The sequence below is a fragment of the Boeremia exigua genome, assembly GCF_020726555.1.
Source record: "Boeremia exigua strain MPI-SDFR-AT-0100 chromosome Unknown C7974scaffold_5, whole genome shotgun sequence".
Classification (NCBI taxonomy): domain Eukaryota; kingdom Fungi; phylum Ascomycota; class Dothideomycetes; order Pleosporales; family Didymellaceae; genus Boeremia; species Boeremia exigua.
The window spans coordinates 1,709,407-1,734,958 of NW_025763522.1; the positions used below are offsets into that span (position 1 = coordinate 1,709,407).

General features: G+C 55.6%; 11 protein-coding genes across 11 annotated transcripts; 6 read left to right on the forward strand and 5 right to left on the reverse strand.

Moving 5' to 3' along the window:
- Positions 1 to 106: 106 nt before the first annotated feature.
- On the reverse strand, positions 107 to 3,634 carry C7974DRAFT_334635 (uncharacterized protein). The gene is made up of 3 exons (XM_046139162.1): positions 3,362 to 3,634; positions 861 to 3,311; positions 107 to 811 (listed from the first exon to the last, which is right to left on the reverse strand). The coding sequence occupies exons 1-3, from the start codon at positions 3,599 to 3,601 to the stop codon at positions 374 to 376; spliced, it is 3,129 nt and encodes a 1,042-aa protein (XP_045998260.1). The 5' UTR covers positions 3,602 to 3,634; the 3' UTR covers positions 107 to 373.
- A 303-nt stretch (positions 3,635 to 3,937) lies between these two features.
- On the forward strand, positions 3,938 to 6,011 carry C7974DRAFT_334638 (MFS transporter-like protein). Its single transcript, XM_046139163.1, has 6 exons — positions 3,938 to 4,353; positions 4,399 to 4,535; positions 4,582 to 4,955; positions 5,005 to 5,206; positions 5,259 to 5,307; positions 5,361 to 6,011. Exons 1-6 carry the CDS (start codon positions 4,186 to 4,188, stop codon positions 5,877 to 5,879), a joined length of 1,449 nt encoding a protein of 482 aa, XP_045998261.1. The 5' UTR covers positions 3,938 to 4,185; the 3' UTR covers positions 5,880 to 6,011.
- A 28-nt stretch (positions 6,012 to 6,039) lies between these two features.
- C7974DRAFT_452827 (uncharacterized protein) lies at positions 6,040 to 7,161 on the forward strand. The gene has a single exon (XM_046145841.1). The coding sequence runs from the start codon at positions 6,243 to 6,245 to the stop codon at positions 7,104 to 7,106; it is 864 nt and encodes a 287-aa protein (XP_045998262.1). The 5' UTR covers positions 6,040 to 6,242; the 3' UTR covers positions 7,107 to 7,161.
- Positions 7,162 to 9,041, reverse strand: C7974DRAFT_172888 (fungal-specific transcription factor domain-containing protein). The gene is made up of 5 exons (XM_046136185.1): positions 8,891 to 9,041; positions 8,492 to 8,836; positions 8,148 to 8,440; positions 7,884 to 8,096; positions 7,162 to 7,835 (listed from the first exon to the last, which is right to left on the reverse strand). The coding sequence occupies exons 1-5, from the start codon at positions 8,928 to 8,930 to the stop codon at positions 7,218 to 7,220; spliced, it is 1,509 nt and encodes a 502-aa protein (XP_045998263.1). The 5' UTR covers positions 8,931 to 9,041; the 3' UTR covers positions 7,162 to 7,217.
- A 354-nt stretch (positions 9,042 to 9,395) lies between these two features.
- On the reverse strand, positions 9,396 to 10,356 carry C7974DRAFT_172947 (uncharacterized protein). Its single transcript, XM_046136186.1, has 2 exons — positions 10,100 to 10,356; positions 9,396 to 10,026 (listed from the first exon to the last, which is right to left on the reverse strand). Exons 1-2 carry the CDS (start codon positions 10,248 to 10,250, stop codon positions 9,650 to 9,652), a joined length of 528 nt encoding a protein of 175 aa, XP_045998264.1. The 5' UTR covers positions 10,251 to 10,356; the 3' UTR covers positions 9,396 to 9,649.
- Positions 10,357 to 10,742: 386 nt separating this feature from the next.
- C7974DRAFT_392868 (uncharacterized protein) lies at positions 10,743 to 14,255 on the reverse strand. Its single transcript, XM_046141722.1, has 2 exons — positions 13,603 to 14,255; positions 10,743 to 13,383 (listed from the first exon to the last, which is right to left on the reverse strand). The coding sequence occupies exons 1-2, from the start codon at positions 13,924 to 13,926 to the stop codon at positions 11,152 to 11,154; spliced, it is 2,556 nt and encodes an 851-aa protein (XP_045998265.1). The 5' UTR covers positions 13,927 to 14,255; the 3' UTR covers positions 10,743 to 11,151.
- Positions 14,256 to 14,741: 486 nt separating this feature from the next.
- On the forward strand, positions 14,742 to 16,977 carry C7974DRAFT_173013 (SKIP/SNW domain-containing protein). The gene has a single exon (XM_046136187.1). It carries the CDS (start codon positions 14,883 to 14,885, stop codon positions 16,548 to 16,550), a length of 1,668 nt encoding a protein of 555 aa, XP_045998266.1. The 5' UTR covers positions 14,742 to 14,882; the 3' UTR covers positions 16,551 to 16,977.
- Position 16,978: 1 nt separating this feature from the next.
- Positions 16,979 to 18,299, forward strand: C7974DRAFT_173014 (Intradiol ring-cleavage dioxygenase). Its single transcript, XM_046136188.1, has 3 exons — positions 16,979 to 17,374; positions 17,422 to 17,928; positions 17,986 to 18,299. Exons 1-3 carry the CDS (start codon positions 17,180 to 17,182, stop codon positions 18,205 to 18,207), a joined length of 924 nt encoding a protein of 307 aa, XP_045998267.1. The 5' UTR covers positions 16,979 to 17,179; the 3' UTR covers positions 18,208 to 18,299.
- A 734-nt stretch (positions 18,300 to 19,033) lies between these two features.
- C7974DRAFT_412486 (ribosomal protein L4 domain-containing protein) lies at positions 19,034 to 21,668 on the forward strand (the record flags this gene model as incomplete). The annotated part of the gene is made up of 3 exons (XM_046143648.1): positions 19,034 to 19,438; positions 20,455 to 20,559; positions 20,637 to 21,668. 3 exons carry the CDS (start codon positions 19,034 to 19,036, stop codon positions 21,666 to 21,668), a joined length of 1,542 nt encoding a protein of 513 aa, XP_045998268.1.
- Positions 21,669 to 21,879: 211 nt separating this feature from the next.
- Positions 21,880 to 22,389, reverse strand: C7974DRAFT_412487 (ankyrin repeat-containing domain protein; the record flags this gene model as incomplete). Its single annotated transcript, XM_046143649.1, has 1 exon — positions 21,880 to 22,389. One exon carries the CDS (start codon positions 22,387 to 22,389, stop codon positions 21,880 to 21,882), a length of 510 nt encoding a protein of 169 aa, XP_045998269.1.
- Positions 22,390 to 22,590: 201 nt separating this feature from the next.
- On the forward strand, positions 22,591 to 24,066 carry C7974DRAFT_173051 (hTAFII28-like protein conserved region-domain-containing protein). Its single transcript, XM_046136189.1, has one exon. It carries the CDS (start codon positions 22,709 to 22,711, stop codon positions 23,729 to 23,731), a length of 1,023 nt encoding a protein of 340 aa, XP_045998270.1. The 5' UTR covers positions 22,591 to 22,708; the 3' UTR covers positions 23,732 to 24,066.
- The last annotated feature ends 1,486 nt before the right edge of the window (positions 24,067 to 25,552 follow it).

A 25,552-nucleotide genomic window follows, 5' to 3' on the forward strand; every position in this document is an offset into this window, starting at 1 on the left:
TGCATATATCACATGATGTTACTTTTATGAGCACGACATTTACTACGCATAAATGAAAGCGCACCGAGATCGGAATAATCGACGGTGAGGATCTGCAAGGAGGTTGGGATAGGGTCGGAGAATCTGCGGAGGACGGTCAACGGTCATCCGGTCCGCCAGAAGCTTAAGGAGCTTCGCTAGCGCCAAAACTAGACAAGGACTCCTACCAAGCGGCACTTGACAACATTAGGACCGGAATGAAGGCTCCGTCAAGTTGGCAGACTGGCACGCTTTCGTGAAAGTGTATAGGTATGTATTGCCTCAAGTGAGATCCAAGACGCCAGGTATGCTATCTACACGCTCTATGTACATAATTCGTATGTCAAAATTAGATCTATGCCGCCCAACGCTTCTTCAGTCTCTCGATCACCATGCCCATGTACTTGCTGTCTGTCACGCTCGGAATTTGACCTAGTGAATCACTGTCCTTCCCAGTCTCCTCCGTTATGTATTCAAGTGGGCCCTTTGGCTTCGTGGAAGCAGCACTGCCGTACTTGCTCTCGAACCAATCAAATAGCTTTATGGGAGGGTTCTTCTTGGGGTCTCGGTCGGAGTTGCGTAGCCTCTCCATCCACTGATCGGTTGGGAGGGATTCGAACTCCAAGCCAGCAGCTGCTAGAGCAGGCAGCATGTCTCTTGTCCAGTGGAAGCGGGTTGGGTTGAGGATGTGGTAGACGAGGTCGGGGTCGGAAGCGCGTGTCGCGGCACAGTCGGGTCGGCACACGTCGAGGATGATCTTTGCCGCGTAATCGACGGGAAGCCAAGTCATTTCCTGGAATATGGTTAGTGTGGTCGGTAGTGGGATGAGGGAAAGGGCTTACCTCGTCTAGCTGTGGCAGTGCGCCGAGGGTGACTGCCGTTTGGATCATGAGAGGGATACCCTCAGTTGTGTTCCACTCGCCAACCTTGCTGTCGCCGACGAGTTGACCGATCCTAAGAACTCTGGCCTGAGCGCCTGCATCCTTGATCGCATTACGAACGACCTGCTCAGTGACGTACTTCGACCTCGCGTATCCTGTGCCTTGTACGTGAGCGATATCACGGACGGGCGTCTCAGGGACAGTGCCTGGGCGAGGAGTGCTCCCGGTGGAAGATACCGACGAGCAGAAGTAGAATCGGGCTGGGGAGCCATGTGTTGTCGACTGGCACAAGTTGATGAAGTTCGGCACTGCCTTGATGTGTTGATCCTCGAAGCTTTCAACAGAGATATTGAAGTTCACTGCCCATGCACTGTGGATGACTAGGGTAAGACTCGAGCGTAGTTGCACGAATCTTGCCGCACCAAGACCGAAGTCTGGCTTGCTGAGATCGGACGGTACGGCAATGACCTTGCGAATCTCCTCCACCGAAAGAGAGATACCACGCGATGTCAGACTCTGCAAAGTTCTTTCCAGTGCGGTATGCTCTGAAGAAGCTCGAACGAGTGCCCATACTGTCGATACGTTGGGGTTACGAACGAGCTGGGCCAAAAGATGCGCACCAAGGCCTCCGGTGACACCGGTCAGAACAACAGTCTCGGTAGCTGGCGCAACCCGGTATGTCTCTTCGTAAGTCTTGAATGATGAGTGCTTTGCGACAAGATCATGCATGACTTGATACGCGTCCTTTGCTTGCTCTGTGTTACCTGTTCGCAGACCGTCAATGTGACGAGCGAGACTCTGAACGTTGCCAGTCTCATAGAGAACATTCTGACCAAGTTCAGACTGTCGGCCACCAAGATCAAGCTCCTTCTTCATCAGGCTCCACATCTTCATGCACTGAAGACTGTCGATTCCAAGGGCGAAGAAGTCGTCTGAAGCCGAAAGGTCTACACCAAGGTTCTCTCGGAACCTCTGTAGTAGATAGATCTCAAGCTCTGGTAAGGGCAGTGCAACAGTGCCGGCCTCATCATCCCCGCCGCTTTCAAACTTGGCATATGCGGTCTCGATTTCATCCTTGAATTGAGCGTATACTTGCGCACGGATGAAAGTACCTTTGTCGGTTTTTGGGTATGTGACCTCAGCAGGTAAGACAACAACGAGCTCTTTCGGTATCCGTGAGAAGCTCTCCGCGCGCGAGTTCGCGTCTTCGACGGCAGGCCAGATGTGTTCGAGGAACTCGGCGTCCGAGAGATTCGAAGCACCGTCGGCTTTGAAGATCAGCATGCCGGGTAGGCTCTTGCCATCGCCGAACACGACGGCCTCCTGCACCAGACCCTCTTGACGTATCCTACCTTCGATTGGAATCGGCAGAACCTTTTCACCGTTGACCAAGGTCAGTCTGTCGTCAAGCCTCGATACGAATCTCCAGAAGTCTGGGTTCGTTGGGTGTTGCATGAAGAGGTCTCTGGTGCGGAAGGATCGAGGAGGGTCGTCTGAATTAATGGTGTTCTTAGATTGCAGACCGTCCAGTGCAACACACTCGAAGATGCCCGGGGCTATCTCATCCATCAGCACGTACTCCTTTACCCCTGGCAGAATTCGAAGATAATTCCACGCGTGATCTCCCGGTGGGCGCACGGAAGTTGACAGTCTCCCCGTCTCAGTAGCGCCATAATTGGCTACGAGGTTGACACCGTTCTTGACCAGCATGTCTCCAAGGTCATCAGGACATGCGCTACCACCATACATGACTAGATCAATATCCGCAAGTGCTTTGATACCTTCTTCTGACTCGCCTAGAAGCTTGAGAACGTATGGTACGCAGAACAGCAGGTCTGGCTTCACGGCGGCGAGTGTAGCTGTGATGTTCTGCTTCGTCAAGGGGAACGCGTAGTTGAAGTAGTACATCGCTTTCCCCGAGTATATCGATCGGAAGGTCTCGTAGAAGCCGAAACTGTGGAACAGAGGCTGTGTCATCAACGCCTTCCGATCCAAGTTTGTCGAGAACGCAGCGATGCAGCTACGGTTGGTGAGATAGATGGGCTTAGGGAGGCCTGTAGAGCCCGAAGAATGAATGATGACAACATTCTTGGTAGTCTCCTTGTATGGATCGTACGCACGATGGAAGGCAGGCGCGTCCACACCATAGTACTCCTCATGCTTCAGCAACTCCAGCACGGTAGTGCCACGTTCGCTCTTCACTTCTTCCAGTACTGGATGGAAGTGAGAGGAGGTCAGGAGAGTGTTGCAATCTGCCAACTCGAGCAGGCGCACCAGGGCCGGGGCTGCCAAGCGGGTCGACAACAGCAGGCTGGCATAGCCAAGTCTACTCAAACCCAGTAGCGTTATGATGAAAGGCAGTCCAGAGTGGGCGAGAATGCCAACGACAGGGGCCTTGTCCAAGGAAGGGTCCTGTGATTTGATGTCAATACTAGCTCCGTCTGGGCATTTCTTGTACTCACCACTTTCTTCAAGCCCCTCCGTTGAAGGACATCTGCGGCCGCATCGGCATATTTGTTCACCGCACTGGCTGAATGTTCCTCGTAATCTGTCACACCTGTTTTGGGATACCCAATGAGCGGTGAATCTCGTAACTCTGCTGCACGCCGACGAATTAATTCGTCTATGGTCAGGATTGGTTCGTGGGCAGGAACGAGTGTCCTTGTCGGCCTTTCCTCGGTGGCGGTGTATGTGCTTGACATTTTGCCTTCACGACTCTCTGAGGGCTGCTCAGGAGGTTCAGAAGATACCAAGCCCAGCATTGTGAACAATTGCTTACTTTATGTGGAGTGGCTTGCCCAGAACGTGGGGTAGTAAACGGAGAAGGTATCCTCCAGCATGGCGCTAGTACAGCCGAAGAGCCGCGGACTCGTTATCCACAGCCGCATGAGTTTTCCGGGGGCTTGCAGATTTACCACCAATCGCGTCCTGCAGCATCGACCTGGAAAAGGCATCCGATAAGTTCTTCCTTTAAGAATTGGCTATCAAGCCTTAGCTTATCTGGGCACCGAGCGTGCCGCCGACTCTAGCGCCGGTCTGTTGGTGATATTCGACTGTTATTTCCTTCCCCGCTGACGCGAAGGATGATCAACATGACCCTACTGCATACTGCTAGCACGCCCGCAGTTGGCGCTTACCCCACGGGGTCACAATACCCCGCTTGCGATACTCCACAAACCAACGCGATATCAACCTTGGCAAGCCTGATATAAAGACAAATAGGAAAGCGAGACATCCATAGAGCACAGCGCCTTGAGCACTGAGAATTCTCCTCACTCCGGCAATCATGACTGATCAATCCAAACCCAAGAATTCGGCAGAGCATATCGACACGATCTCTGTGAATGACCAGCCTCTCAAGCCCCAGTATGAGGAGCTCGACAAGTTCGGAGCTTCTTTGGTGAAGTCAGATGCCGAGAAGGCTCTGGTGAAGAAGCTCGACCGTTGGATGATGGTAAGTTCACGAACGTTTGGAGCGTTCGAAAGCTGACCCGGTTAGCCCATCCTTTGGCTCATGTACTTCCTCAACTTCCTTGACCGTAACGCCATCGTCAACGGCAAGATCGACAACATGGACAAGGACCTCAAACTCACAGGTGTTCAATACAACACTTGCGTCTCTATCTTTTTCGTTGGGTAAGTCGCTGAGGCTCCTACCAAATTATTTTCTGACAACCTGCAGTTACCTGGTCGGCCAAGTTCCGAGCAACATGCTGCTTAACCGCATTAAGCCCTCCTGGTACATGTCTGGCTGGATGCTGGCATGGGCTATTGTGTCTACACTCATGGCGGTTGTAAAGGACTACAAGGGCATGCTTGCATGCCGTTTCGTCCTTGGAATTACAGAAGCGCCGTTCTACCCCGGAGGTGTCTATCTCATTTCCATGTTCTACACACGAAAGGAGAGCGCCACGCGCATGTCCATCTTCTACACCGGTAACCTGCTTGCCAGCAGTTTCTCTGGTCTCATCGCTGCAGCAGTATTCTCCGGCATGGAGGGCAAGCACGGCCTCGAGGGCTGGAGGTGGCTCTTCATCATCCAGGGTGTCATCACAGGTAAGTTTTCCGAAAAGCTGCAAGCAATATTTGCTGATATTGTTACAAGTTGGCGTTGCTGTCTTGGCCTTCTTCATGTTGCCTAACGCCCCCCTCCAAACACGATGGCTTACACAAGCGGAGCGCGAACTTGCACACAGCAGAATTGCCTTCGATACTACTGGAAAGAAGGAGAAAGTCAGCGTCTGGAAGGGACTCCGCGAGGCCTGTACCGATTACCGCATGTGGATCTTCGCACTCATGCAGAATCTGTAAGTTTCTCTCTAGATCACTATTCTAGCGACACAAGCTAACTATTCGAAGTCACTTATCCGCAAATGGCTTCAAGAACTTCCTGCCCACTGTTGTCCAGGTATGTTCCAGTCTTCCGATTGGTGTTTCTGAACCAGCACTAACTATGACAAGACTCTTGGCTTCAACCGCACTATCACGCTTGTGCTCACCTGCCCGCCATACCTGCTCTCTGCATTCGTTTCCGTCGCTGTCTCTTGGTCATCCGGCAGATTCAACGAACGCACTTGGCACATCACAGCCTCCAAGGCTGTTGCTATCGTCGGTTTCATCATCGGAACTGCCACACTCAACATCGGTGCACGATACTTCGCCATGATCTTGTTTGTCGGTGCAACATATGGTGTGAACAACATCAACTTGTCCTGGACTGCTTCAGTCCTTGGTCAGACCGACGAGAAGAAGGCTGTCGCTATTGCCATCGCCAACACATTGGGTAACCTGTCCTTTGTGTACACGCCGTACCTGTGGCCGGATTCCTCCAAGCCCCGCTTCACCATGGCTATGTGGGCTAGTGTCGGCTTCAGTGCAGGCGTCATTCTTTGTGCCTGGGTACTCAGATTCATCCTGATGAGAGACAACCGCAAGATCAAGGCCCTGAACAATGAGGCCATCAACTTTTACGTTTACTAGGGGTTGCCTTGGGTCGAGATAAGACCGAGTATGTTCGTATCGAGTAGAGCGCAGTGCGCAGAATATTTGAGGACTTTGGCGAGAATATACCATTCCAGCCGATGACATTACTACGATATGAATGAATTGATGACTGATGACTTGGATCGCATCTTGCAACCGTGAAGTGATCGCCAGGAAACGACGATGGTGAAAGTGAAAGCGCCACCTCGCTTGCGCTGTACGTCACGAACGCGCCACAAACATTGTATGCCTTCACACAACACAGCACAGGTCTACTAACCAAGCAAGCGACAATCTGCACCACTTAAACAACTTCGCAAACGAGCACATAGCGAGCGGTAAGGGACGCGACTTGCTAGTATGGGTCATGTGGCAAATAACGACAAGGTTCAGGAAGAGATAAGACTTGACCGACCAATTGTCAAAGACCTGGAGTTCATGGTAATACCTGCAACACCAGAAACTTTACCAGAGTCAGCCATGGCCGATCCTAGCGACACAGATCTTGAGCAGCACAAGCAAGTCGTTCGAGGCATAGATGTCAACAAAGCCCCCAACGACGGGGACGGGGGCAAAACTGAGGATCCATACGGATCCCTAGACCCTAATACTACTTTGCTTATTCCTATTACAAACCCATCCGACTTCCCCATCCAGCGCCTGCAAGAAGTTCAGTCCGACCACCAGCCCAGCACACACATCACCAATATGTGGTGCCACAAGACGCCCACCGGCGCAATCACCCAGGTAACCGCTGACATCCAAGATGGCTCGATCAACCACCTGTACATCCGCGACCCGCGATGGCTCCGCGCTCTCGGTCTTGCCGCGCCAGACTTCGATACCATCCACTTCGACTCAGCGCAGTTGCGGCTTGACGAGACATTTAAGATCAGGATATTTGCCGGGCAGCGGCCGCAGCGCCTCGAGAACTGGATTATGGGCGAGTTGATCGGTGCGCGCCATGCGTTTCTGTATTGGCTGGATGAGCGGCGAAGCGCGTATCCGACGAGCGGACCGTATGCGGCGGAGTCGAAGGCGATTGCAAGGGCGACGGGAAGGAGGGCGCTGAATGTTATGAAGGAGATTGAGGGCGTGTGGGAGTTGGAGCAAGGTAGTGATGGGAAGGAGTATAGGGAGAACAGGATTAGGTACTTGGGAGAGGATCCAACGTATCCAGCAGGAGCGGAGGAACGTAGGAACGTGAGAAGTATGTTTGCATAGGCGGTTACGAGGGTTCGGGGCGGCTGCTCATGTAAGATTTGAATGACGAGTGTGCGTCAATTCTAGTAGTACATTGAGCCGATTCGCCATTGCCGCAACTGTAGCCTCTCATCAAATAAACGAAGGCATGTAGCCACCATCTCCGACCAGTTCCCTCCAATCAATCTGCATCTGCGTCTTGTCGTCGAACGCGAGATCCTGCTTCTTCCAGATAGCCTTCAGAAGGTTAATAATGATAGTGTAATTGCCAATCCGCCTGCTCGAGCCACTGATCTCCATCAGATCCAGAATGCGGATACGATCCTCGTCCTCCGTGACGCTCGAGCCGATAATGAACAATGGCCAAGGACTACTACAAATCCTCATCTCCCACAATATCTCCAAGCCCTTACGTAGAACTTTCCGAAAGCTGGTTACAGGGATAAAGGTCGTGGGGACGGTCTGATAGAAGTAGAGTGCTGCAGCGACCCGGTACAGCTCTGCGGTTAGAGCGATGCGTCGATTATCGATGGTCCCCGATGTGGAGCCGGACTGAATTACGAGCTCTTGTTGCAGGTTTAGGAGGCGGGTTTCGATCTGCGAAAACAATTTGGGGTGTTTGAGCTCAGGACTCGTAGATCGGCTTCCTGGGCTGTTGGGAGAAGCTATCGACGCCTGTGACCCACGGAGTTGATTGATGCATTGGATAAGATGGAGCACCTCAGTGGAGCATCCAAGGACCCCAATTATCTACCCAACGTCAGATGTAACCCATTTGTGTAGTGAATGTAGATTCACCTTTGAAGATTCAACTGTGCTGTCTGGAAGTACTATCTGCGCAACTGTCCCTTGTGGAGGATATGTGTATTGGCGGAGGACGTCGTGGTACTCAAACCAAGGTTTGAGAAACTTGAAGTCAACCCCAGACTTGACTATATGGGGGATTAGATCGTAGACAGACTTCGCGCCCTCGAGGTGCATGGCCCACGCAGTATCGGACTCGTCGAAGACCTATCAATCCATCAGCCACCTCGTTTGTAACGAACAGGCTGAGAAGCATACACCGTATACACACAGCATCATAGAAGCTGCAAAGTGTCTCGTCTGAGTGGCAGGGTCGACAGTTTCAATTGATAAGTCACTGAAGCTGTCACTCAGATCTTTGATTGCTTGAAACTTGTACCTCAATGCTTGCTGTGGGCGGCCGAGATGATAACAAGCGATAGCTAGAGTTGCGTTGAGTATGCTTTGCGCGGAGAGATCCGACGACGAGAGAGCCATTGGTATCAGTGCTAACCGGAAGCCGTTTGATTCGTCATCGATAGTGGTTGTCATTCGCGCTATCTGCATATCATCTGGAAAAGGTCAATACGTGGATCATATGAAGGAAACTCTGGGAATTGTACAGTGATTGAGTAACATGCCATCCTGCTCGTTGATGGAGCACATGTTCAATGACATTGGAATATTTGACATGGCGTCGATGAATTCTCCCTGGACGAGGTCTCGGAAAGACAGTTTGGAACCATCAAGATCTTCCACGACAGTGTTCAAGAACCGCAAGTGTCCATTCTTGCGAGGCAGATATCTCGTCATGACGTCCTGGTTCTTCACTTCGTAACGTTTTTGCTTGCGGCGTCCGTCTTGCTTATCAGGCCAGGCCAATCGGAGGCCAAAGCCCTGACAAGCCCGTTGTCCTTTTCTGCAATTGAGACATGACGGCAGTGTTCGGTCGCAGCCAACTTTGCGCTCTAAAAAAAGTCAATAAAAGTGTGCTAGGTATCCCGGTGTGCAAGGCAACCTACGCTTACACGTCCAGCAATTGGTCGACGCTTTTTCGGGCATCGTGAATGCGCCATAGTACTGCAGATGTGAACGAATTGATCAGATTGCGCCAAATCTGATTTCAAGGTGACTCTTCGGAAGGCACGGTTGTAAAGATCTGACATGGAGTGTCGATGTGCTGGTACACGTGACCATGCTAGCCCCATGACTCAGCGAAGGAGCCGGATATCGCAGGCTTCAGCTGTGGTCCGCTAACCATTGCACATGTAAATTTGCCAACTCTGATCCGCCTAGCGAAATGGAGTCGCGCCGATAGCTCCCAGCTCTTGAGAGATGTCCAATTATGCGCCCTTCGAACAACATCCTACCTGATACTCTTCCTTGCTCGACATATAGTCCTCTAGGAGGTACTCAATCAATTTCGTAGCCTCACTTTTGACAGAAGGTGATCTCGGAACGGCGAAGGCCAAAGGTGAGACCCAACTCTACCATCTTAATATGTGACTTTGGAAATGTGCGACAATCCAAACAGCTTCAACACATGACTTTAGATCATCAGCTGGTTTCCGAACAGTGTCTTCAACGGACGCAGCAGCCAGTTTATTACAATCAATTTCTCAGGCGGACACTGACAGCCATATCTCATCACACAGTACGGCACGCAAAGCACACCAGATGAACCCACGCATTAAAATAACATCATTACAATCTGACCCAGAAACTGAAAAACCCATGGTATCATAACCCCAATCTCTATCCAAACCCTCAACCCAGCATCCTCACTTCTTCTCCTCCTTCTTCTCCTCGCCCTTCTTTCCGCCCCAAAGCCCGCCCAAATACCCCCCTGCACTCTTCCCCGCACCCGCAACACTCTCCCCCGCGCCCGCAACCCCACTGCCGACGGCGCCCGCACCGCCCTTCACACCATCAACAGCGCCCTGCCCGTACCCGCCGAGCGGGCCCTGGCTCTCCAGCGGGCGCCCCTGGTCGTCCTTGCCGCCGCGCTCGGCGCGGTTGATGCCTTCTTTGCTGAGAGCGTCGCCGAGGGGCTGGGCGATGCCGCCCTGGCCGACTTGGCCGGAGACGAGGCCGTGGACGCCGTCTTGGAGGTTGTCGACTTGGGAGATGCCTGTTACTTTCGTCTTGTCGAGGTTCTCTATTATGGGTGTTAGTATGTGACTGGTTGGTTGGGTGTAGAGGCGGGAGGGTGTAGAGTATGGGAGACGTACGTTTTGTGGCGTACGAGGCTTTGTTGTCTTTGGTGAACCACTGCAGGTACTTGTCCTCCATCCAGGGGACCCAGGAGTCGTACTGGCGGTTGTAGTATTCGCCGGCCTGCTGCCTGTAGGTCTTGGACTCGGGGGACTGCTTGTCTGCCATGTTGACGTTTGCTTTTTGTCGAACAAATCCGAATAATTTGATGTGAAGCTGATTGATGAATAGGGATGTAGTGGTAGGATCAATAGGCTTCCTACTTCACAGGCTGCAATATATACACTCCTCCCGCGTAAGACCCTGACTTTAGCTCGTCATTCCCCAGTGATCTCATCTCGATCACCAGCCCAGGATCATGGCCCGCACAGCGGTTGGCGATGTGGTGGCAGGGGTCGTTCCTGGTGTGTGGGCGGCGGACGTCATACGTCATCTGGGCTAGGCCCAGTGATCGTCCCGCGTGCAGCAACATCAGACGAGCCAGATCAGGTTTCCACAGGCCAGCATCGCGCCAATGTTCATACCGTCCACTAAGGCTCGCCGGCGCCGCGTAGAGCGTGGCGCAGATAGCAATTTTCGAGATCTTGTTGTGTTGCTGTGCTGGCTAAAGTCAGTCGTGAAGATCGAGTGAGGCTATGTCACATGCAAGGCACAGAGAAATTGCTGATAACTTGTATTTTGAATGATCGCGCGTCCGCAACGGAAGGTGCGTCGCGCGTGGTAATACTGTACAAAAGACATGTAGCTTCGTCAGCGCTGCGTTGAAGATGCATAAACAGCCATCATGCGCGCTTGAATGCTCCCTTTACGCCTTTAGAATGGTTCTCGTAGGAGACCCTGTCGCTGTAACATGCCTTCCAAATCTCAACAGATGCGAAGTTTACATCCATGTACTAATCGTGACTACACTCGACGACGCTGGACTCGTAATGCCGTCACGCACCGTTCCGGAACCGGTGCGGTGCGTCTGCAATACTGCATCATAACGTGTCTTCCGGACAACGACCTGGGTATATATCGTTACAATCGTCAGAAACGCTCAAACAAAATGCATCAAATCTTCATCTGCTCACTCTCCAGTACTCGCACCCCTCATTCGCGTTCTGCCTAGACTCATACTGCGACTTAAGTCCACAGTGGTACCAATCGAGTTGCGATTCAGGTTGGCTCGGTTTGCACCAAGCTGGAGTCTCTCTCTTAGGCCACCGACTGTTTGCTTTTCGACTGCCGGCGAGCTCTGTCGGTCAAAGTTGTAACGTCGAGGACTGTCTCTAAACAGGAGGCTGTTCTCGTTGGGCACACCTGTTACAGTTGGTCGCCGAAGGCCTGACGGCTGAAACTTGGGTGATGGTTGCAACTCCGGCATTGGTTCTTGCGACGTGTAGGTTCTACTATGTCTGTTCTTTTCGAAATTGTTGTTGTTGTTGGCACTGAAACTGGTATGGTTGCTGGTGTTAGTGTCGATACTTCGCAGCTGCCTGAAATCCGTCATTGCACGGGATGGCGCACGCAGGGTGTCGTCTTCGTCGTCATCCATATCTGCATCTGATTGACGCCTTGTGCGGTTGAGGCTGGTGCCTGCTCGTTGTACACGTGAGGCAGCAATGGCATCGGATGTGCTATTGGTGTCCTGGCTGGATGGACGATTGCTGGTAGAAGCCGCAAGCATGCTGGTCCTGCGTGCCTCGATGCGTTCAAGAGCTCGGCTGGGACTAACACCCGAGACACCTGAAACACCCGAGAATGAAATGACACTTCCGGTATCTTCGTTATCCCGTGCCGCTCTCGGCGATTCGCCGTTGACCTGCACACTAGGTCTGCGTGCAACTGCGGCGGCTGACGAGCGCATCGCAGAACCTGCTACACTCAGCTTTGTGTCGCACAGTGCTATACAAAGCTCTGTCAAGCTACGACAGATGTTGTCAGCTTTCCGACGCACTTGTCTGTCAGCTGCTCCGGCACCGCTGTAGACCGATGCAGCCGAGCCCAGCATGCCTGTGCTCCCAGCCATCTCCGCTAGTGCAATCGCTTCTGTTGCTGTTGTCTCGAGTGTGCGATATACCGACTGATTAGTGTGCTGCTTGGCCTTTGCCAAGGCATCCCTCAGCAATGGATGTACTTTGTTCGACGGCGCATCAATGGTCGATTCTGATGGCGATGCATTTGCCTTACGCTGCTGATGCGGGGAAGAGGAGACAGTCGTCGCTGATGTATTGGCGGTCCGGGGACGTTCGGCTGAGGCCTGTACAACTGCGGCGTTCGAGGTAGCAGGAGTCTTGCCGCCTCCCAACTCGATTTTCTTAATTCGGGTCTTTAGCTCGTCCAATTCATCCCATACTGAAGCTGCCGGGCCAGTCGAGCCATGCGACTCAGTGTCGTGATGCGACGATATCTCATGTCTCGACTCTGACTGTGGTGTTCTTGGCTCCTTGCGTACGGGTGTGTAGCTCAGAGTCGAAGGTCGGTAAGGATGTGTGGCTGCGCGCTTCGGAGGCGTCTGCAGAGATTCTGAGACAGATGGCCGACGCATTGAGGCAAGGAACTCACTTGGCGTGAGCTCTGCGTCTTTTCGAAATGTGAATGAAGCCTTGGAGTTCAGCTCAGGCAAGCGTGTACGATACGTCTCATTCTGACTGTTTGATGACAGTGGGGACTGGTAGGATGCCCTGGATGGCGTGGGCAGGGCTGTGGATCGACGAGGCAATGCGCTTGTTTTGGGGTCTGTGGACGACGTAAACGGTATGCGGCGCGCGGCTGGCGTGTTGTAGGCGGAGATGGCGTGTGCCGGCGAGGACGAGTGCGGGCCAGAGGGTATCGAATGGCGCTCATTGACTCGGGCAATGCGTGAGCGCAGCCGGTCGTGCCGTGCCGCGGCATCGAGCGCGCGCAGCCTGGGCGCCGTGTCCTCGGCGATGTTCATGAAGAGATCCTCGCTCTCTGTGCCCGACACATTCCGCTTCGTTCCCCGCGCAGCATACACGCTGCGCGAGCCGTCGAATTCTGGGGCGTCGTCTCTCGACATGGCCATGTGGCGCGAGGAGCGTATGCTGGTGACTGTGCTCTGTCGCGAGAGCGTCGGCTTGCCAGCGGTGATGGACGCGGTGACTCCACTTGCGCTCGAAGTGTCGGAATCGTCGTCGGCGAGCGTGCCCGTCCGCTGCAGGCCTGCGATGGGCGTTGGCAGGCCCGAGTGCTGGCGCTGCGGCTGGGTCGGGGTGGTGGCGGGCGCCTTTTTGCGTGCGTAGTCGGAGTTACCTCGCGTGATAAGAGTGACAGGCGGCCCACGCGAGTTGTCTATGCCTGGATGCGTTGTCAGCCAGGTCCCAGGGGCCGCGCATGCCAATTGGCGGGTGCGTGGCTCAACAGTGGTAGTGCATGACAGCTCCACCTGGTAGTGTAGCAGGCCGGGGCCCGCTCAACTGCTAGGTGCAGGCTCAGCTGCAAAAGTCGACGCTGGGTGGTAGCTTACTGTGCGACCGTCAGTACCAAACAAACACATCGGCGCAAGCGGCATTTACCCATGACCACTGAATGAGGCGGGCGGGCGCTTGCTGCCAGGCGAGCGCAGGTCAGTGCCTGAGCCGGACGCGCCGGGCTGCGGGGAGAAGTAGGACGGCGACGCGGAGGGCGCGTTCGTGGCAGGTGCGGTGGGTGTGGTGGGGTTTGTTGTCGCGCGTCGCGAGCGCGGCGAGGCGGCTGGGGGCGGTTCCTTGTCCTTCTCTTTGCGCGAGGACGAGGACGGCAGGCGCAAGAGTGAGGCGAAGCGTTTGTGTTTGGCGGGTGGTGCTTGTGGGTGCATGTCAGGGCGTCGCGCACTCGACGGAGGTTGAGAGACAGCCGGCATGGCTGCAAGGTGCGCCGGTGAGTTTGCTGGCAGCTGCAGGGTTCAGCGCTGTGCAATTACAAAATCGATATAGCGCGCGGCATGCTTGTGACACGCTCGCGACCGGAATAGTGTCTTTCTAGAAAGTCTTCAATGTGCGCAATGGTGTTTCCTGCTTCGCGACTGCGCGACACTGCCAGTGGGACCCTCGTCGAGCAGGGCCGAATCCTGCTTTAGAGACACGGTCCGGACCACCTCGTACGCAAGCAGCACAACTCTATCCGTGGGCCGTGGGCCGTGAGCTAGCAGTGGCAGGCGTTGAGCGGCCGCCGAAGGGATGGACGGTGACGTGTGGTTGTTTACGAGCCTGAGGTTGCACAACATCGACTTCGCGAATGCCATAATAACTCTGCTTGGGACCAGCCTCTCCATGACCTCAGGGGTAACATGCGACAGACCCAGCCTCACAATTTCGAGGATGCGAACCTCCCCACATTTAGACATGGGTCGTGGACTCGAAACAATAAAGTCTATATTAGGTCATGAAAGGTTCAGCCTGGGAAAAGCACATAATTTCGCGCTTATGATGATGGAACAAGCGCTGATTGCGTCTTGCTTCATGGCTGCACGTCTTCTGCATATGGCCGAAACACAGGCAAGTGAAAAACAAACGGTAGCATGCGTGAACGGTTGATCAGCCAAACTATGCACTAGAATCTGGACTGTGGATCCGGCAGAGACACCATGGTGATACCGGCACAACTTGAATCCAGTTAATAAATCCACACCTGTGGTGATATCCACGGGTTCGTCGCGTGTTGAAGAGATCACGTGGCTGCGAGCGCGGATTCTCGGCGGATTCCCTCCGTTCTCTCACCGCTCGGACCCTCTGTGCTTGGCATTGACATCTTCAAGACTAGACTTTTGCGACACTCCAGCTCCAAGATCCGAGGATCGCCCCAACCACACCCGCCAACATGTCCGTCGCCGCTCTTTCCAAGTCGCTGCCGAAGCCGAAATACACAGGCGAAGAAGAAGAGCTAACGCGAAGCACACGCGTGCTGAGCTCTGAACAGTACGAGACCCAAGTTGCAAGGCGACAGAACGGCCCACCACCGTATGGCAGCAGGCAAAGCTGGCGGCCGCGCACCGCCGAGGACTTTGGAGATGGCGGCGCGTTTCCTGAAGTGCACGTTGCGCAATACCCTCTCGATATGGGAAAGAAGGGCCAGCCATCCACATCGAACGCGATGACACGGCGCGTAGATGCTGAGGGAAAGACAAAGTACGATGAAATCGCGAGGAGAGGGCACGGTGAGAACAGGATAGTTCAGGCCAGTTTCAAGGACCTGATCCCGCTGCGACAACAGGCCAACGCCGGCGAGCTTGACCTGGATCGCCCAAGCCAAGAGGTCGTGCAGGCCACGAAGGCGAAAACAGAGGCAGCGCTGTTGGCACTCGTTCAAGGGCAGACTGCTGCGCAGAAGCCGAAGAACGTTCAAGGCCGCAAGGACGATGAGCCGACCTTTGTGCGATACACACCGACAGCACAGATGGGCGAGGCGCAGGGCAAGACTCGCATTTTTAAGATCCAGCAGCGACAGATCGACCCCATGGAGCCGCCTAAGTTCAAGCACAAGCGCATTCCTCGTGGACCACCCTCGCCTCCGCCTCCAGTCCTCCACTCACCTCCTCGCAAACTTACCGCCGAAGACCAAGAAATGTGGAAGATTCCACCGCCAATCAGTAACTGGAAGAACCCGAAGGGCTACACGGTGCCGCTCGATAAGCGTCTTGCCGCAGATGGGCGAGGACTCCAAGACATCACAATCAACGACAAGTTCGCACAGTTCGGAGAGGCACTGCAAGCCGCAGATAGGCATGCTAGAGAGGAGGTCAAGCAGCGCGCCATTATGCAGCAAAGATTGGCGGAGAAGGAGAAGCTACAGAAGGAGGACCACTTGCGCAATTTGGCCAAACAGGCTCGCGAAGAGCGCGCAAACGCCTCGCGCCGACGTTCTTACAGCGACTCGGAGTCAGATTCGGAGCAGGAGGAGGTTCGTCAACGACAAGAAGCAAGGAAAGAACGTCGTGAGGATTTCCAGCGAGAGCTACGACAGGCCAAGATGGGCACAGACCGCAAGATCCAGATGCTTGCGCGCGAACAGAACCGAGACATCTCAGAAAAGGTTGCACTCGGCCTTGCCAAGCCTACACAAAGCGGAGAATCCATGTACGACGCGCGGTTATTCAACCAGTCCAGCGGGTTCAACGCAGGCATCAACGAGGACAACCATTACGACAAGCCTCTGTTCGCTGCTCAAGACGCTATCAGCAGCATTTACCGTCCTACTGTTCAGCAGGATGACGGAGAAGACGAAGGCCAGACGTTAGACCGTATCACGAAGTCGAGCAAATTCGACGTGCTGGGTAAAGCCGGCAAGGGTTTCAAGGGTGCTGACTTGCAAGAAAAACGAGACGGGCCGGTGCAGTTCGAGAAGGACACAGACGACCCGTTCAACATCAACGCAATGATCAATGAGGTCAAGGGAGAGTCGAAGACGGGCGAGAAGCGTTATGGTATGACAGACCCCAAGGAAGAGCGATCGACGAAGCGTGCACGAGTGGACGACGACAGTGATTGAGATGCTTTGGGTTGAATTTAGTATTTGGCATGGTATAGGCATGAGCTATGGACTTATTCCGCGCTCACGTGAGATTGGTAATTCATGTCCAGCATCCTTACCCGAGGCTCTAGGCTAGTCGAGGATGCTGTAGTCGGTGGAGAGATACAGACACGACCATCGGATGTGAGCACCGTTGGTATCAAAATAAGGGCTAGCGATCTGGCGTTGAGATGATTATTGTACGCAATAACCAGATGGGCTTCACAATGTCTATGGAATCGCAGGAGTGTGTTAGAGTCCAATGTTTTCTTGACAATATATTACTCAGCCTCGCCTTCAGCTCCTTTGCAAGGCTGCTAGCGGATTACCTGCCATTTGCCGATTATGATAGCCCTCATTGGTGCTTCGACGTCGGATCGTGCACGCGGCTAAGACCTCGTCGGCTGTCTCCCGCATCCACCGTTGGAGCTTGCCCCACGTCTCTTACGGCGGCATAGCTTGGGCAACTGAACGGATCAGACCCTTTAAAGCTGCCCTGCATGGCCACGCGTAGCCGTCTTAATCACTTTGCTAATCCCATACACACAACTAACCGCTGCGCAGCTCCAGACACCCTCCAGCACCCCTCTCGATCCCTATAGCTCACCATGCCGGCCCCCGCAGTGTCAGACAGCAAGGCGCACAAGTTCAACCCTACCTTCACACAACAGGTCCTCGCCGCAACAGGGCCCAACGTCAATCCCCGCGTTAAGCAGCTCACACACAGCCTGATCCAGCACCTGCACGACTATGCGCGCGAGAATGAACTCACAGTCGACGAATGGATGGCAGGCGTCGAGCTCGTACGTGCCATGCTCCACCAATTCCCATACGATGCTGATTGGCGCAGATGAACGAAGCAGGCCGCATGTCCGACTCCAAGCGCAACGAAGGCCAACTCCTCTGCGACGTGCTGGGCCTGGAGTCCCTCGTCGACGAAATCACATACAAGCTCGCCACTGACGCGGCCGACGAGCCCACCGCCACCGCCATCCTGGGCCCTTTTTACAGGCACAACGCACCGCAGCTCGCCATGGGCGAGTGCATCGTGCATGGCATCGAGTCCGGGGACCGGACGTGGATGCACGGCACCGTCACAGACTTCTCCACCGGCCAGCCGCTCGCCGGCGCGGTCATCGATGTCTGGCACACAGCGCCCAACGGGCTGTACGAGCAGCAGGATCCGGACCAGCCGGACATGAATCTGCGCGGCCGCTTCACAACGGGCGAGGACGGGAAGTACGATTTCTACTGCCTAAGGCCGGTGCCGTATCCCATTCCGTTTGATGGGCCTGCAGGCAAGGTGCTGAAGGCGCTGGATCGCCATCCGTTCAGGCCGGCACACATCCACTTCTTGGTATGCCGAGATCGCTCCACCCTGTCTACTATGTGCAGCATCACTAACGCCACGCAGCTCACAGCCCCCGGTCACAAGCCCATTGTGACACAAATCTTCGATCGCAGCAGCAAGTACATCTCCGACGACGCGGTGTTCGCAGTCAAGGATTCGCTGTTGGTGGACTTTGTGCCGTTCGAGGGCGATCCCAAGGCCGAATTTGAGCTGCCGTATGATTTCAAGATGGCGGCGTTTGGGGAGGCGACGGAGGGGTCCACGGAGGAGAGTGCTGCTGCATAGGTGTGCGGGAGATTTGTAGTATACCCGAAATGGAAGTGATTATCGGGCATTGATTCTGGATGGTCAGATGTGTAATGGGGGTTCGGGTGGCGGTGGTCGCTATGCATGTCTGATACCATGCAGCCCCGCATAACAGGCTTTGGGTCTGCATGTGATAATCTGCGTTTATCCACAGGTTCTGCGGTCATGTCAGACTAATGATATAGTGCTGACTGTGTAGAATCCTGATCGAGGGCAGCTCGTCAAGACTCGATTGACTATCAGTCCCAGATCCAAGACGTACCTTTACTCCTGCATGTCAAATGTGACATTGCTGTACCTCATCTCGATATGAATCTATACGAACCCCACCTACGTTAGTGACTAGTTGTATTGCGTTCTGATATTCGTTCAATGTACGTAGCAAAGCAATAAATACCAATGATCTCATTTATATGGAAGCATGAACGGTTCTTTTGTACGTTCATACTGCCAAAAGTCTCTCAAAGCTGGCCTAGACTCTGCCTGTGGCTCAAAAGTTGCTACAGCGAACACTTACCTACACAGCCAGTGCATGCAGACCCCCAGAAAGATCTCTAGTCTCGTCGAGATACACGCATGCTTCCAATAGTATTCGGGTGGCAGCTTGTCCGATCCTCCGCGGCCATGCGCGCAACTGTCACGACACTGTCAACTGTCTGATGTACACTATTTCTCTCAGCCATCTTGACGACGTCAAACACTAACCGTCTTAGAAGACGAGAGCAGGTGACTGATCTCAAGATGTTCACATCCAGCGATATCAGCAGCCCGGGCTGTCATCGACTCACCTCTTCTTGCACAAATCATGGTCGATGCCGCTCGATGGCTCGAACAGCTCCGCCATTACTCAGAAGAAGCAGCAGTCGTAGATAGCTTTCGGCACTGGGGCTACACTATCTACCGCACACACTATGCGCCGACCACCGACCAACAATGGCAGCGACTCCTTGAAAAGATCCATAGCGAGGCACACAAATCGACTCTGAGAGTGTGTGAAGCCACTGCAGACGATCCCGCAGTTCAACGGATCTGGTCCCTCTTCCGTCTCGATGCGCGCTCGGATCCTGCTCTAACAGGCCTGGACATGGACCAGCTGCGTTTGTTGTACAGAAACGGCGACGAGGATGACCCAATGAATGCGGATCTCCGATCGCACCGTGTCTTTCTCGTGGCGGACGATGAAGTACTGTCTGATGTTGACGCCTTTATGGTGAAGTGCGTGGAAGCAGATTACAAAGCTGCGAATCACATTTCTCGGGCCCGCGACGCTTTCCGCAGCGTTATTTCGGTTGGATGCCAATGAAAGCCGGGCAGGTAGTGGAGTTGTGGAAGGAGCTGGAGAATCGCGACCTGTCTGAGCTTGCTCTTGAGACAATTGGGGGAAGTCACTTGGTGGTTTGGGAAGATTTCTCTTATTAGTTGGTAGCTTGTGGTTGAGAGAGGATGTGATGGTAGGAAAAACGAGATTTTAGAAGAGACGGGGGGGCAGACATAAGATACAGTGTAAACAGTCAACTTGTCGCACTGCAATTTTCCAAACCATGGCACCAAATCGGGTTTCCAGCAAATGCACCACCAACATGCGAAGTGAGGCTTACCATCAACGAGGGTAGAAAGAAAGACTTATGGGTTGACTGCACTACTGTTGGAGATGAAGGTGAACGACTATAGATCCGTCTCGATGCATCGCCCCAACGTATCCCATGTTGCTGTCGAAATGAAGAAATATCTTGGTGTCAAGAGGGCAGTTGCGACTAGGGCGAAGCGCAACACGAGGACCGAAGCGTCAAGAGAGGAGTCAGGGGGCGGAAAAGATGATTCGATGTCATACGAGGAGCCTTTCATCATGGAGCTAGAATTTCTGCACCTGGCGATACTTGATTGAGAGTCATACGAGAGTTTGCAGGGACCTGAGTAGAGCAAGTGTGAGAGGAGCGACGACTAGCAAGAAACAAATAGCACAGCGAAGCTGAGGGGGACTGCGAGATAAAGGAGATACGTCTAATTATATTACCGCGTGGCCACTCAATCTCACAATAATTGTGTCTTTTTAGTTTTCAAGAAGACATGCTCGATCAAGCACTTGTGTCGCGTGGATCGATGTTGGAGTTCGGCAGCCCACGCTAGACCCACTTTTCTATTTACATAAGCTACCCACCTCGCTTAAGTTGATATTGCCAAACTACGAACTTTTCGCATCGCGAAGCCTTCTGTACTAACCCACAGGAATTCACGACTCCCGACGCCAACATGTCCAGGCCGACCGTCACCGTCATCTCCCCCAAGGGCGAGTCCACCAAGGACACCATCGCTGTCCCCAATGTCTTCAAGGTCAGTGCCGCTGAGAATACATGGCGACATTACCGCTGTGAATACATGATAAAACTGTTGCTAACCTATCCTCCAAGGCTCCTGTTCGCCCTGACGTAGTTCATACCGTGCACAGCGGGATGAACAAGAACCGCCGCCAGGCGTACGCTGTCTCCGAGAAGGCCGGACACCAGACATCTGCTGAGTCTTGGGGAACTGGTCGTGCCGTTGCGCGTATTCCCCGTGTCTCTGGTGGTGGTACTCACCGCGCTGGTCAGGCTGCGTTCGGTAACATGTGCCGATCCGGTCGCATGTTCGCCCCTACCAAGGTCTGGCGCAAGTGGCACCAGAAGCTCAACCTGAACCAGAAGCGTTACGCGACCGCCTCCGCGATCGCCGCCTCTGGCAGCCCTGCTCTTCTCCTCGCCCGTGGTCACGCTATTTCCACCGTTCCCGAGGTTCCCCTCGTTGTCTCCTCGACCGCCTTCGCTGATGGCGCCATCAAGAAGACCTCCGCCGCCGTTGCCCTTCTCAAGGCCGTCGGTGCCGGTGCTGACATCGAGAAGGCTAAGAACTCTCGCAAGGTCCGCGCTGGTAAGGGCAAGATGAGGGGCCGCCGCCACAAGCAGCGCCGTGGTCCTCTGGTCATCTACAACCCCGAGGAGGATGGCAAGGACCTTGTCCTTGCTTTCCGCAACATCCCCGGTGTCGAGACCAGCTCCGTCTACTCGCTCAACCTCCTCCAGCTCGCCCCCGGTGGCCACCTTGGTCGCTTCATCGTCTGGTCGTCATCTGCTTTCTCTGCTCTCGACAAGATCTACGGTTCCACCACCGAGGCCTCTGCTCTCAAGAAGGACTTCCTCCTCGCCAACCCCATCATGAAGCAGACCGATCTCTCCAAGATCATCAACTCCAGCGATATCCAGAAGGTCCTCCGCCCCACCCGTGGCGGTGCCGTCTCCAAGCGCACCGTTGTGCAGAAGAAGAACCCTCTCAAGAACTTCCAGGTTCAGCTCCGCCTCAACCCCTACGCCGCTGCTTTCGCCAAGGAGAAGCTCGGCCAGAAGAAGGTTGAGCACACCAAGGAGAGGTCCGGCCAGGACTTCGCCAACCTGTTGGCTGAGAACTAAGCGTGCAGCTTAGCGGGAACGGTTTCTTTAGGTCATCACGGGAATGAATCATGGGACAGGCAGCTAGCGTAGCAGTCTGAAATCACCTTACGAGGTTTACTCTTCCAATACTCTTCCACTTCTCTTCATGTTATGTCGTGCAGATTCAGATTATACCCACACAATACTTCAATGCATCGCCCGTCCAGCACGGTCCTATCACACCATACCATCACGCCTGCCCATCCATCCTGATTTCCCTCCCCTCCCCCAGCTCCTCCCCAAACAACGCCAACACACCCTCCCTCTTGAACATCCGCGCACAATCCACTGCATTCGGCTGCCCCCGCCCCACATCCGCGCCCGCCTCAAACAGCACCTTGACCACGTCCTCATACCCCTTGAACACCGCCCCAGCAATGATACTCTGCCCCCGCCCGTTCAGCACATTCACATCTGCGCCGGCGGCGATCAGCATGCGGGCGGTGTCGGCGTGGCCGTGGTAGGCGGCGAGCATGAGCAGCGTGTCGCCGGCCGCGTTGGTGAGGTTCTTGGGGGCGCCGGCGTCGAGGTACAGTTTCAGTGTTGGGGTGGTGCCGGCGCGGGCCAGGTCGAAGAGTTTGGCGGCGAGGTCGAGGGCTGCGGGCGGGAGGTCGTCGACGGATTGAGGCTTTTTTGTGGTGGTTGTCCCGTTTGGGGGTGCTGTTGGTGGGACGTCGGTGGGTGGGGGTTGTGAAGTCATGGTTGGTCTTTATGTGCGGAGTTGCTCGATGTTGTTCAGGGTATGGAGGTGATGTTTGCTTGGTGTGGATGTAGTGGAATTGGTGTAGCTAGGTTTCTATATATCTCATGTCTAGTGCACAATTGCTTGGGCGTCCTGAATGTGGTGGGTTGCCGATGACATAACCACCGTTGTGGCGGGATGACGCACATTCGAACGTGGTGAAAGCGCGCACTAGCGCCATTTGCGGTACGCGACTTCCGTAATTCGTGGACAAGCTAGGTCTACTCGACACCACGACCTCACAATTCTCCCAGGCTGCGCAGCCTCACCAGCCACCATGGCTTCTCCGCCGCACATGTCGTCGTTCACCATGCCCAAAAAGCGCGGCAGCATCTCGTCGCTGTCGTCGGCGCAGACCAAGAAGCGCAAACCCTCACAGCTGCGCAACGCCTTCTCGCCAGAGACTGAAGGCGTCGGGTCTCCAGCGCGCTTTTCCCGGTCACCGTCGGTCGACAGCGTAGCCACGTCATCAGTCGTCAACGGCGTAGGCGGCAAGAAGCGCAAGAAGAAGAATGCGGACGATGCTAGCATCGCAGGCTCAAGCATGCGCGGCGGCAAGGGTGACACGCGTAGTGCTCTCAACGGCGATGGCGATGCATATGGAGGAGCGCAGGACGAAGAGGAAGACGACGACGACATGATGGACGACGACATGGACACAGCCCTCGAAGGCGGCCAGTCGATGGCCGACCGCAAAAACCTCGAGAAAGAGCACGAGCGCGTCCTCATGGAGTACATGACGCCCTCGCAAGCCGACCGCTACGCTACATACCGCCGTATCCGCCTCAAGCGTGAAACCGTCCGCAAGCTAGTCAACCAGACGCTCTCCCAGTCGGTCCCGCAGCCCGTCATCATCGCCGTGACGTCCTACACCAAGTCCTTCATGGGCGAGATGATCGACCGCGCGCTCACCGTTCGCGACGAATGGGCCGTGTCGCGCACGCACCTGCCCAACCCCAACCTGCCACCGCCCGTCCTCGCGCAGTCCCTCGGCCGCCCTTCCGCACACATCAAAGACCCGCGTAACAAGCCCACAAACGCGGATATCCAGAGCGCCGGCCTGTACATCAACCAAGTGGACCGCAACGAGCCGCTCTGGATCGAGATCGACAAGGACGCAAGCCTGCAGGAAAGGCTTAAGCAGAGCGACAAGGGCCCGCTGACGCCGGCACACCTGCGCGAAGCGCTTCGGCGCTACAAGCGCGACCGGGACGGCGGTGGTGCCGGATTCGCGGGCATGAGTCTCGAGGGCGTTGAGAGGACGGCTGCAAGGACCGGCGGCAGGAGGTTGTTCCGGTAGGCGACTGTCGGATGGTGGACAGGGTGGACGAGGCGGTCAAAACAGAGCGGTCGGGATCTGATCGGTCTGACTGAGGGCGCGAAACGGCGAAACTTCTCATGCATAGCGAGGGCGTTAAGGGCAGGCGTTGGGAGTGGTATCCAGGTCTGCGGAATCAGTGTCACGATACCAGTCGTAGGCGCACGCGACAGGACAGAAATTATCTCAATGCTATCGTATACGGACGGTATCAAGTCCTCACCCATTGCCTGCACCTGCAGTGTCCACACGCGACCCAGCACGTCCTTGATGCACCCTCATCTCCTTCCCCTTCCACGTACTCACGCCTGAAGAGCCATCCACATGCACCCCTCCATATATACTGTACACATGCCACGCGTTTCCAGCACGGCGATCACACAGGGCGCGATTCACGCATCGGCAATCTGCCTTCTCTAGGCCCGCCTGAGGCAGATCCACGCTGGGGTCGTGCGTGAGCGGCGCCGAGCCGGGGGCCAGCCGTGTTGGGACATGAAACGCAGGAGCAGCGGTTTGGTGTAGGGGGAGGCAGTGGGCCGATCGGGTGGGAGCAATCTGAGTAGGGGGCAGGGCACGGGTGATGTACAAAGTGTGCATGCGGATTGGTTCACGAGCGGGTGCCGCACTCGGCAGTGATGCGCAGCGGATTGCATGTTAATGTGGGTTCTCGGGCGCGGCCAGAGCAGGCAGGCGGATCAGGCACAGACAACAGGCAAGCAGGCACAGCAAGGCACAGCAAGGCAGAGTTTGCGCGAATTGCGAAACAGACGGCGGCGTGGGCGCGCTGGTGAAACTAGGCATGGCTCCCTGCGGACGCGCACAACGGGCCTGCGACGGCGCGCTGGTGGCTCACGCGTCTCTGGAGAGACGGGCGCGGCAGTGGAAATTGCAGTTTGGGGGACGGCATGGGATGTTTGTGGGCCAGGGGAGAGGTGCGTTCGGCGTGGGTGGTGAAACGCAGCGTGGGCCGAGCCGGCGAGGCGTGCTCGCGGCTGCAGTGCGCGGTGGGCGCGGGCGGTCGCTGGTGTGAGGCCAGCGGTGGCGAGCAGTGCGAGGCGAGCGCGACGCGGCGTGCAGTGCAGACGGGCGGCTGGCGTTCATAAGAGCTGGGCCGATGAGGCTCCTGCTGGCCGTGCGGGCGTGTGGGCGGCGGGTGGAGCGCGCTGCGGCGGTTCGCAGGCGGCGTCAGGGGCGTGATTGGCGGGCGTGGCTGGCGGCGGGCCCAGCGGCGACGACGACGACGGCCTGGCTGGCTCTGCAGCGGGCTCTGCAGCGCTGCAGACGGCGACGGACGGGCAGCGCGCGGCGTGGCGGGCTCGCAGCGCTTCTGCTGCTGGTGCGGGCGCAGGGCGGTCGCAGGCCGGCGCCGTGAGTGGCTGGGCGATGCAGGGCGTCGACGGGGCCGATCTTTTAATAGATGGGCGCTTAGCCTCGATCCGCCATTCACAGCACGCACGCACGGCACCCGCTCCAGCACCACCACCGCCTCCATCCTCACGCCGCCCACACGCCCACACGCCCGCCCGCCCTCCCCTCATGCCCCCCGGCGGCAGAGGCCCTCGACGACCAGCGCCCTCCTGACAGCCCGGCCGCCAGTGCACCGCCCGCCTGCGAAGAGCCTGCCCAGCGCCGCGACGCATGCGACCGTGACCTCGACCGCCTCGCCGTGACCGCCGCCGCGACCAGCTGGAAACACGCCGCGAGCCCGCCAGCGAGCCCGCCCGCCTGCACGGCCTCACCTGCTGCACCTGCTGCACGCCTGCACGCTACCTGCACCGCCGACGCTGATCGCTGCACTGCACT

Excerpts from the sequence above, each read along its gene's own strand:
- C7974DRAFT_334635 (XM_046139162.1), bottom strand. The coding sequence starts at position 3,601 with ATGTCAAGCACATACACCGCCACCGAGGAAAGGCCGACAAGGACACTC. Across the intron at positions 3,312-3,361 it reads GGAGGGGCTTGAAGAAAGTG|GACCCTTCCTTGGACAAGGC; the intron begins GTGAGTACAAGA and ends ATCAAATCACAG. Across the intron at positions 812-860 it reads CACTGCCACAGCTAGACGAG|GAAATGACTTGGCTTCCCGT; the intron begins GTAAGCCCTTTC and ends ACCATATTCCAG.
- C7974DRAFT_334638 (XM_046139163.1), top strand. The coding sequence starts at position 4,186 with ATGACTGATCAATCCAAACCCAAGAATTCGGCAGAGCATATCGACACG. Across the intron at positions 4,354-4,398 it reads AGCTCGACCGTTGGATGATG|CCCATCCTTTGGCTCATGTA; the intron begins GTAAGTTCACGA and ends TGACCCGGTTAG. Across the intron at positions 4,536-4,581 it reads GTCTCTATCTTTTTCGTTGG|TTACCTGGTCGGCCAAGTTC; the intron begins GTAAGTCGCTGA and ends GACAACCTGCAG.
- C7974DRAFT_452827 (XM_046145841.1), top strand. The coding sequence starts at position 6,243 with ATGGGTCATGTGGCAAATAACGACAAGGTTCAGGAAGAGATAAGACTT.
- C7974DRAFT_172888 (XM_046136185.1), bottom strand. The coding sequence starts at position 8,930 with ATGCCCGAAAAAGCGTCGACCAATTGCTGGACGTGTAAGC. Across the intron at positions 8,441-8,491 it reads TGGCATGTTACTCAATCACT|ATGATATGCAGATAGCGCGA; the intron begins GTACAATTCCCA and ends GACCTTTTCCAG. Across the intron at positions 7,836-7,883 it reads GCACAGTTGAATCTTCAAAG|ATAATTGGGGTCCTTGGATG; the intron begins GTGAATCTACAT and ends GACGTTGGGTAG.
- C7974DRAFT_172947 (XM_046136186.1), bottom strand. The coding sequence starts at position 10,250 with ATGGCAGACAAGCAGTCCCCCGAGTCCAAGACCTACAGGCAGCAGGCC. Across the intron at positions 10,027-10,099 it reads AGCCTCGTACGCCACAAAAC|AGAACCTCGACAAGACGAAA; the intron begins GTACGTCTCCCA and ends CACCCATAATAG.
- C7974DRAFT_392868 (XM_046141722.1), bottom strand. The coding sequence starts at position 13,926 with ATGCCGGCTGTCTCTCAACCTCCGTCGAGTGCGCGACGCCCTGACATG. Across the intron at positions 13,384-13,602 it reads CCGCCTCATTCAGTGGTCAT|GGCATAGACAACTCGCGTGG; the intron begins GGGTAAATGCCG and ends ACAACGCATCCA.
- C7974DRAFT_173013 (XM_046136187.1), top strand. The coding sequence starts at position 14,883 with ATGTCCGTCGCCGCTCTTTCCAAGTCGCTGCCGAAGCCGAAATACACA.
- C7974DRAFT_173014 (XM_046136188.1), top strand. The coding sequence starts at position 17,180 with ATGCCGGCCCCCGCAGTGTCAGACAGCAAGGCGCACAAGTTCAACCCT. Across the intron at positions 17,375-17,421 it reads GGATGGCAGGCGTCGAGCTC|ATGAACGAAGCAGGCCGCAT; the intron begins GTACGTGCCATG and ends TGATTGGCGCAG. Across the intron at positions 17,929-17,985 it reads CGGCACACATCCACTTCTTG|CTCACAGCCCCCGGTCACAA; the intron begins GTATGCCGAGAT and ends AACGCCACGCAG.
- C7974DRAFT_173051 (XM_046136189.1), top strand. The coding sequence starts at position 22,709 with ATGGCTTCTCCGCCGCACATGTCGTCGTTCACCATGCCCAAAAAGCGC.